The sequence below is a fragment of the Gymnoscopelus braueri genome (assembly GCF_963280865.1).
Source record: "Gymnoscopelus braueri genome assembly, chromosome: 20".
In the NCBI taxonomy this organism is placed as follows: domain Eukaryota; kingdom Metazoa; phylum Chordata; class Actinopteri; order Myctophiformes; family Myctophidae; genus Gymnoscopelus; species Gymnoscopelus braueri.
In genome coordinates, this window is record NC_137622.1 from 40290419 (window position 1) to 40300439 (window position 10021).

Below are 10021 nucleotides of genomic sequence, written 5' to 3' on the forward strand. Positions count from 1 at the left end.
TTTTCTGCATAGCATTTTTTTGCAAATGACACAGATGCGTTCCCGGATCGAATGGGTTAACCCTCCCCACGCGGTTCTGTGTTGCCATTTGCTAGTGTACCCAACTGGCTGAACTGCCAGTGAACCGGTAACAGATTATACAAAACAATTTTTTATGGTTTATGTCACGCTGTGTGGGCCACCCGAAGCATTTCCTCCACTTCCAGCAGTTTTTCCCGGGGTTTCCCCTTCGCCTCTCCCCTCTTGATCTCCTCCTGGTCGATCTTCTCCCAATCGGAGAAGGTCACAGGCTTCACCCCTCTCTTCTCAAACAGGGCACCGATTCCCTGTGAGCCGGACTTGGCGGCAGCAGACACGTCCAGGCTTCCCGAGGCCAGGTCCTCCAGAAGGCTGCGTGCCGTATCCAAGCTGTCGATAACAGTGGCGGCGATCGCTCCGCTGGGACCCGTCTTCAGCCACCCGCTACAGTACAGTCCCGTGGCCTGCCGGACACGGCCCACGGTGTTGGGGACGATGGCCTTGTGGGGGTCGAACGGCACTGACGAGTCGATGGGGAGGCTCCTGTAGCCAAAGCTGCTGACGATCAAGCCACAGGCCACATCCTCTACCTCGCCTGTGGGCACCGCGCACGCTCCGTCACCTGACCCCTCGAGTCTGTTGACAGCCAATCGGATACCGGCTGCTTTGGTGAGGTTGGAGGAGGAGGGCAGGACCTCGAGGGGACTCCTGAAGAAGCGTAAACCCCAAACACGGGCCTCGCTGCGTCTTTCCCGCTCCCTCTCTCCGTTGGATTCCAGGGCGGTCGTAAGCATCAGCTCTGCCAGACGCTTCCTTGGCCTCGGTGCCTCTTTAAGGTCGTCTGCAACACCCTCAAACTCGGCAGGCACCATGTCGGGTCTGGTGCCGCCGGGCAGATTCACCATCTCTCTGAGCTCCTTAATCGTGAAGGCTACTTGCATGGGTCCTCTCCTGCCCACGAGCAGCACCCTGCGGACCCGGCTCTCTGCAAGGGCGTCCAGGGCGCGCTGAGTGATATCGGTCTTCTTTAAGACGTCAACGGGAGACAGCAATATTCTCGCTATATCCAAAGCCACGTTTCCGTGTCCGAGAATAACAGCCGTTTCATGGCTTAAACTCGGGCTCGACCGGCTGTCAGCAGGCAGTCCGTTGTACCAGCCCACAAAGTCTTTGGCAGAGTACACGCCAGAGAGACCTTCTCCAGGCACCCCCATTCTCCTGTTCCCCTCTGCTCCGTAGCTCAGTACGACTGCGTGGTACGCTTCCTGCAGTTCGGCCACACTCACGTCCTGCCCCACGTTCACGTTGCCGTAGAAAGTACAGCGGGTGTGCCGCGCTGTTTGCGTGAAGGTGTTGATGACGTTCTTGACTTCGGGGTGGTCGGGGGCCACGCCGAACCTGACCAGGCCGAACGGGACGGGGAGTCGTTCGTAAATGTCCACCTCCACATCGCACCGGGCCTTGATCAGGTGCTTGGCAGTGTAGAAGCCCGCCGGACCTCCTCCAACGATACACACCTTTGGGTTGGAAGCAGACGTTACAAGCCCATGTACAACACCGCCATGAAACCGGCACAGCCATGTGATTCTCCCTGGGGAGAGGCACAATAGCCTCTGCATCTTCATCTAGTGAAATGTCACTTCATGGATGCTCATCTTCTTTGCAACTCTACTGTCAAATATAGCTAAATGGTAACCGGTAGCCACTGCAGGGATGCTGTTATTAACTTTATTAACCAGTGATGTCCGACCCCACCCTCCAATATTTTCTATTTGGTGACTAACAACGGAATATCCTTTACAGTGCTATCTGGCTTGAAACAATACCCTTACGTTGTAGTGGAAAAGGGCTCTGTAGAAACACGAAAGTATGTGGGTTGTAAGGCCAAATACCCTGGTTAGCACAGACGGTGCTGATCTCTCTTCTGGTGAGAGTTTGAAACTGGTAAAAGGCATTGCCCGTATATAGGCATATATGGAGATCCGGTTGTCCAGAGCCACAGATCCTAATCGTTATGCCCATATATGGTCATGCACATACAGTATATGGGATTGACTGACTTGGTGCGCGCATCGGCAAGGACTCGAGGGAAAGTGGTGCCCGGCGCCGAGTCGTGCAGATAGGCGGTTTTCCAGAACCGCCAATCCGATCGATATGCCCATGTATGGGCATGCCCATATATGGCATGACATCAGGGATCTCCATATATGGGCATAAACGGGATAAGGACTGACAGATACAGATATCTCCATATATGGGCATAAAAGGAACACAGGTAGACGACAGATACATATATCTCCATATATGGGCATAAAAGGGACACAGGTATACAGACAGATAGAGACCTCCACATGGGCACAAACGGGACACAGACAGATGGGTTCAACGTGTTCTCTTATCCTACTATATAATTGGAGTAACCTCTGTCTGTCCGTCCGTCTTGGTGTCCGTCTTGGGTCGACCGGGTATGGGCTAGTTAGAATAATCCAAACAATGCTGCTGATGATGATGAACCACACCGATTTGCACATGTGTCCCCTGGGTGCCTCTGATACGCCCATATATGGGCGTATTGGTCAGATCGGCAGTGCAACATAATTGTGAGGGCCGCGTCTCTGACCTGAACCTCCAGTGATGCACTGTAAAAGGTACCAAAATATCAGCGATAGTTTCAGATTCAACCAACGATCTCCAGAATCTCCAACTATCTCCGATCTCCAAGATCATACTCCCTTGGCTTCTGCCACCGGTTCCTTTGGACCACCCTTCAAACTACACAGGTTAGACATCTTGATTCAAGTTCTAATCGGACACCACTGTGGCCGGTCTTGGCTTCAGACAACCAGTCCCCTTTACTCTGAGTACAGAACCTCCAACAATCTCCAAGACTCAACTCTTTGACCTAGATTTAATCAAGAGTACATCCTTCTAGACTCGATCTTCAAGACCTTTGACAAATTCTCACCAGTAGAGTTCAGCACCCTCTGTACTAACCCGGGTATTTGGCCTTACAACCCTTACAACGGGAGCTAATTTAAAACTGCAAGGCATGAAGCCATCGTATTTATGACGTCTTATTGATGGCATCAGTCTTTCCCAAATATGGGATATTTAATTGTATTTTGTGCCTAAAAGAAAGTGTGCTCTCGGTTCTGAACGATTCATGCGGAGATCATGGATCCATCCGGCCAGACTCAGAGCTCCTTACGGAGAACCGCGGTTCCAGAGAGGTCAGGGCTGTCCTGTCGGGTGAAATACTGCAACAGTCTACCCGACATCCCCTTCGATCCAAAATGCATCGCGTATACGTTCGACCGGCAGAGGTTTGTTCGGTACAAAGCCACCTCTCTGGAGAATCAGCACAAACACGCGCTCCTGACGGAACCCGACCTCGGGGTCACAATCGATCTCATCAACCCAGACACCTACCGCGTGGACCCGAGCGCTACCCTGGGTCAGGCCGACGAAACGCTGCTGGAAGAGGACGTCCAAACGCTGTTCGGTTCGAAGAGGTCTCTGCAGCACGCCAAGGTGGTCCCGTGGATGAGAAAAACAGAGTACACAGTCTCTACGGAGGTTAACAGATACAGTGTCTCCAATGGGAAGGCTAAGTACAATGTCGGTGAGTCTGACAAACAGCATTCCACAGAGGGAATCTACAAGGACAGAGACAGCCAGATTTCTGCCGTTGAGAAGACGTTTGAGGACGCTCGGGGATCCATCCCCCGACAACACCACAGCAAGGCCGGAGTCACTCCCCTGGAGGTGCTGCCCGTGTTCCCTGACTTCAAGATGTGGGTCAACCCGTGTGCTCAGGTCATCTTCGACTCTGATCCCGCACCTAGAAACACGTCGGGACCTGCAGGTGTGGAGATGATGTCTCAGGCCATCCTCAAAGGTATGACGGACCAGGAAGGAGATCAGTTCATGGGCTACTTCCTGCCCAGCGAGGAAACTCTCCGTAAGCGCAAGAGAGATGCCGACGAGGAGTCGGACCGCACGTCGCCGGATGAACCGTACGACTACAATATAGCTCGGGAATATAACCGGGAGGTGGAGAACAAAGAGAGCGAGGACTTTGAAGGGAACTACCTCTTCATCTTCAGAGACGGCGATGGCGTTTACTTCAACGAGCTCGAGACCAGGTTGCATCTGGGTAAGAGGAGACCCGATGAGGCTGGAGGAGCACAGTCGACCACGGACACCGTGCTCGTGTGTAAGCACAGAGACTTGAGCGAGGAGGAGCTCCGAGCCCAAGAGGCTCGTAGAGCTCAGCTGGAGAGTGGCAGAGATTTTGTTTCAGTGGAAGATACAGATAGGATGATTTCCGGCACCGATGACGACATTGAGGAGGATAACGACGATGACAATAACTCGGCCGGGAGCAATGGGGAGGAGGAGGAGGAGGAGGAGGAGGAGGAGGAGGAGGAGGAGGAGGAGGAGGCGGGCGGTGGCGGCAAGGGGAATGAAAGACAAAGGAGCTGACAAACAGGGAACAGGGACAAAAGAGGTGAAAAACAGGGTTTCAGGGACAAAGGAGGTGAAACACGGGGTTTCAGGGACAAAGGAGGTGAAACATGGGGTTTCAGGGACAAAAAAGGTGACAAACGGGGTTCTTTTTTTTCTTTAAAGTAACAGTTTTGGACATGAGGTTTCCACAATATTCTCTTAATCACTTTAAACGTGGCATCCCTTTGAACAACAACAAATCAGACAATTAAAAAACTTGCAAATTTTCAAACATTGTCAGTAAATGCCAATGGAGAAAAAAATAGAAAAATAAATCAAACATTTTGAAAATAGCCGATCAACAAACTCACAACGCATCCCACCGAGACAAGCTTGTAGGTCGGCTATTTTAGCTATTTTTTTAAAATAGGACTGTAAGGACCACTTAACTAATTTTCAACATATATTCATGTAATTGGTCCTCACTAATTGTCTCAGAAACCTGCGCCTACCAGTGACATCATCGATGGGAATCCAGGCTAATAGAGACTGAAGGCTTTCTCTTCCAGGAAAGTTAGCATGCTATAATAGAAACCATTGTTCTCGCATTTTATTCTCCCTTTACTCCTTTTATTTGACCATTCCTCCTCGACGACTCCTTGACGGCCATTTCTCATTTTTTTCTCCTGTTTTGGGGATTTAAGCCTTTTTTGCGTGGCAACCCATGTGTCAAAGGCCCAGAAGACCTCCCCTCACTGATACGCAACCACTGTCTGCAATGTTCATTTGCGCAGTTCCTTGGGTTTTTGATATGCAAATCACCATGGTAGTATTTGATTGTTTTTTGATGGAAGGTAAGAGTGGTCTCTCTCTCTCTCTGTCTCTGTCTCTGTCTCTGTCTCTGTCTCTGTCTCTGTCTCTCTCTCTCTCTCTCTCTCTCTCTCTCTCTCTCTCTCTCTCTCTCTCTCTCTCTCTCTCTCTCTCTCTCTCTTGATACCAATACTTTTGCACTTTTACTCAAGTAAATTTTGAATTCCGGACATTTACTTGCAACAGAGTATTTCTACATTGCAGTATTGATACTCTTACTTGAGTAAAAAAAAAATAGCACTTTTCTCCCACCACTGGAAACACCTGCAGCGCGGCGTAAGCGAACGGAATGAATGTAGAATGCTTTACTTGCAGATTGCAGAGCGGGGATATCTTCGGGGTCATGGACTTCATTGCACAAAGGCTTGTTGCACACTCTCCCCCCCCCCCCCTCCCCCCCCAATCATTTGGAGCGCTGCTGCATCGTGCGGTCGGGTCGGGCTCCCCGAGCGGAGCAGAGCCAGTTTAAAGGCATAGGATTATAGCTACCTGCTTTAGAAAGCAAAGGTTAAGGGAAGACAGATAGCAGTGGACGGGGTGATGAATGTAGTCAGGATTAACACTGGATTAACTTGTATGGCGGGTCCCCCCAGGTCTGTGTGTGTGTGTGTGTGTGTGTGTGTGTGTGTGTGTGTGTGTGTGTGTGTGTGTGTGTGTGTGTGTGTGTGTGCGTGTGCGTGTGCGCGTGTGCGTGTGTGTGCGCGCAGTGGTGGAAAAAGTACTCAAATTCTTTACTTAAGTAAAAGTACCAATACTGCAAAATAAAAAGTAAAAGTCCAGAATTCAAAACTTACTTGAGTAAAAGTATTGGCATCAAAATGTACTTAAAGTATCAAAAGTAAAAGTACTAAAATGTTTGAAAATAGCAGATCTACAAGCTCACAACGCGTCGCTTAGCGACGCGTTGTGAGCTTGTAGATCGGCTATTTTCAAATAGCCGAGGTATAAAACAGGGCAAAAGTGGTAAAAGTATGTTTCATAATATCATAATTTATATCTGAAAAGTAACTTGTAACTAAAGTTCTCAAATAATTGTAGTGGAGTAAAAGTACAATATTTGCCTCTGAGATGTAGTGGAGTAGAAGTAAAAGTATTGGAAATTGGAAATACTCAAGTAAAGTACAAATACCTCAAAATTGTACCTAAGTACAGTACTTAAGTAAATGTACTTAGTTACTTTCCACCACTGTGTGTGTGTGTGTGTGTGTGTGTGTGTGCTTGTATTACTGTACTTCTAAGGGCCAAATGTCCTGGCAAGTATAGTAGAATTTGAGAAATCGACATTGCGAGGACATTTTTCATTTGGGGAGTCGGGTTTACAATTAGGAAAAGATTCAGTTTGGGGGTTTAGCCCACCGGCTAGACAAATGCTGACGTCCTCACAAGTGTAGTAGTAATAACTTTGGTGTGTGTGTGTGTGTGTGTGTGTGTTAGTCTCTTGTGTATTGTGTGTTAATCCTTCCATGACCTTCCCCCGAGTTTGCCGGTAGAGTCGTCTGTAATACAAGTTTAACACACTCGCACATGTGCGTACAGTGCACTCGTGCACACACACACGTACACACACGCACACGCACACACGCACACACACACACACACACACACACACACACACACACACACACACACACACACACACACACACCTCTCTAAGTGGCGTTCACCAACGTTCAGCAGTTTTCACACTGTAACGTGACTCTGTGAAAGCAAAGTATGTTACTCATATTAATAAAGAAAATATATTGCGTAAAATAAACAAAAAAAAACACAAATTCTTCACTGATGATAGTTCTGTCAAACAAGTCTATGAAGCTATCCACCAAATCTATGAAAACGATTCATCTGCAACACAATACCATAACACATGTAGTGGGGTGTCCCTGCTTCATCTCTCTCTCTCTCTCTCAGCTAAGGGGTCCTTGGCCTGTAAAACGTTGAAGACCCCCGATATAAATAACTTAGAACCAGTGGCGTAAAGTAACTTAAGTAAATGTACTCAAGTACTGTGCTTAAGTACACTTTTTAAGGATGTTTTACTTTACTGGAGTATTTCCCATTTTCAATACCTTTACTTCTACTCCACTACATCTCAGAGGGAAATATAGTTATTTTACTCCATTACAATTATTTGAAAACTTTAGTTACTAGTTACTTTGCAGATATAAATTATTATATTATAAAACATAGATTAACCACTTTAGCCCTATTCTATATCTAGGCTGTTTGAAAATAGCCGATCTACAATCTTGTAGATCTGCTATTTTAAAACATTTTAGTACTTTTACTGTTGGTACTTTAAGTACATTTTGATACTGTTGTACTTTTATTCAAGTACATTTTGAATTCCGGACTTTTACTTGTAAGCGAGTACTTCCACATTGCAGTATTGATACTTCTACTCAAGTAAAACATGCGAGTACTTTTTCCACCGCTGTATGTTCTAACTTAGAACTATAAGCCATACGAGTATAGCCTAAATGTCTACTAACTTCCACACAGCTCGTGCGACTTGCCTCTGTTCCCTAAACTTCACCTCGCTGTCAAAGATAACTTCCAGCATTCCGGCTGACGCCTTAGGAATTCTATAGGACACATATCCCGGGTAATTTAAAATGACATTCCTCCGGTACAGAGGGCCAAAAGGAGACAGATTTATCTTCATTTAACCGGAGTAAATTGAAAGTGAAAACTACACTGCATTATGACTGTGAACGTTCCCTTTATGATGAATAGCACGTGGGAAACCTACCCGATGCTAGGCATGAGGTAACTTTTAATATGAAGCCAGAAGTTTAAACAAACTTATATACAGTAAAGTCTTAGCCCCCCGGAGGCTAAATTTACCTTTACCCCCCCCCCCCCCCCCCCCCCTCCATTTAGCTTAATAAAAAATAAATAAAGTATAAGGACAATTTTCAGCTCGAATGGCTTTATGTCTTACGTTTGCCCGTGAACACATCAGCGCTGCCTTTGATGGCTGATGCAAAACCATTTAGTGTATATGGCCACATCCATTATGTGAGAGCTAGTCCTTCACCTCAGCAGAGCATGGTATCAATCATGAGCCCTCCGGGCGGGGGTGTGAAATGTGTTTACTGTTTATTAAGTTAAAACGCAGAGAGAGAGAGAGAGAGAGAGAGAGAGAGAGAGAGAGAGAGAGAGAGAGAGAGAGAGAGAGAGAGAGAGAGAGAGAGAGAGAGAGAGAGAGAGAGAGAGAGAGAGAGAGAGAGAGAGAGAGAGAGAGAGAGAGAGAGAGAGAGAGAGAGAGAGACCGAGGTACATAGAAATGCTGTACATTTGAACAGAGCAACTACCTTTAAATTGTACCCATATACCCTGTGGGGTTGGCAAAAGGGCCTTTCTGTGTGGAGTTTGCATGTTCTCCCCGTGTCCCCTAGGGTAGGTACCCTCACAAAATCATGCAGTAATCCTGGTCACTATACTGCCTCCCCCTGGTCAGCCAGGGCGCCTGATGGAGGGGAAAGGAACTGGTTGGAATATCGTGTTCCTTCCACTACGCTACGTCCTACCGGGGAAACTCCCCCCTGTCAGGTGATAAGAAGCGGCTCATGCATTGAAGGAGGCATGAGCTCAGTTCGGGGCTCTCCCCAGGCTGGCAGAGGGAGAGTAGCCGCCAGGATTAAAAGCTTAGGCAATTGACACTGGGTGAAAAATGGGTAAAAAAAAACTTTAATTACATCTGAATAAATTGCTGCTATTTGTCGCAGAGATTTTATACCAAGTGACTGCAAAACATTGAAATATTGCTGTCAACCGTTTCAAAACGTTTATACCAAGCTAACTTTTTACTATATGGATGTATAACTATTTCTGACAGAACATGCACAATTTGTATCGTTTCGTGAGATAGTCTACCCTCCAAGTTGCAATGTAACACAGCTCCATGTTTACACATTTCCTTATTCCCATTTAATTGTACATGTTCTTTGTTTCGTTTTGATTGTTCCACTTTTGCCTTGGCAATGTAAACGTATGTTTCCTCAGAGAGAGAGAGAGAGAGAGAGAGAGAGAGAGAGAGATAGAGAGAGAGAGAGAGAGAATATATACTGGGGAGAGTATCTACAACACAGAGGAGGCATATGCAATTATATGTCGCTGTTGTTGTCGGGTAGAATTTCCACATTCTAACATTTTGTGTTTTTTTTTCGTAACTTGATCATACTACAGCGTCACACAGAAGCATCACAAGTAGCAGATCTACAAGCGACGCGTTTCGAGCTTGTAGATCTGCTACTTTTGAATTTGAATCCCGAAGAGTAAAGGTCATTACACACCGGCGATTATGCGAATATACACAAAATTCGGACTCGTTCCGAATAATTAAAAGACGCCTTTTCGCTTCGCTTTTTCGCTCCGTGGAAGCTTGCATTGACTTTATAAGGTTTAAAAAAAAAAGAAAAGATTATTCGCATGAAAAAAATTGCCCCTGGTGTGTAAGGACCTTAACAGTTTTGGACATATGAGGTTTCCAGCCGACAGAGACGATATTCAACATACATTTTTAGGGTGTAGTTAGTTAGCTACAGTAACTCTCCCTTATTATGCCATTGATACTGTAATGAGCAGAGTCATTAAAGCGTCGACTACAAATAAGACAAATGTGTTGTAGAAAAATTGTTGTAGTTGATGTAGTATTGTTTTTTGTTTGTTTGTTTTGAACAAC

At 46.6% G+C, this 10021-nt stretch overlaps 2 protein-coding genes across 2 annotated transcripts; one reads left to right on the forward strand and one right to left on the reverse strand.

Annotated features, from left to right (window-relative positions):
* Positions 1 to 164: 164 nt before the first annotated feature.
* LOC308075694 (NADPH:adrenodoxin oxidoreductase, mitochondrial-like) lies at positions 165 to 1643 on the reverse strand (the record flags this gene model as incomplete). The annotated part of the gene is made up of 1 exon (XM_080415642.1): positions 165 to 1643. The coding sequence occupies one exon, from the start codon at positions 1641 to 1643 to the stop codon at positions 165 to 167; it is 1479 nt and encodes a 492-aa protein (XP_080271768.1).
* A 1549-nt stretch (positions 1644 to 3192) lies between these two features.
* On the forward strand, positions 3193 to 5020 carry LOC308075695 (RNA polymerase II-associated factor 1 homolog; the record flags this gene model as incomplete). The annotated part of the gene is made up of 2 exons (XM_080415643.1): positions 3193 to 4402; positions 4983 to 5020. The coding sequence occupies 2 exons, from the start codon at positions 3193 to 3195 to the stop codon at positions 5018 to 5020; spliced, it is 1248 nt and encodes a 415-aa protein (XP_080271769.1).
* Positions 5021 to 10021: the final 5001 nt, after the last annotated feature.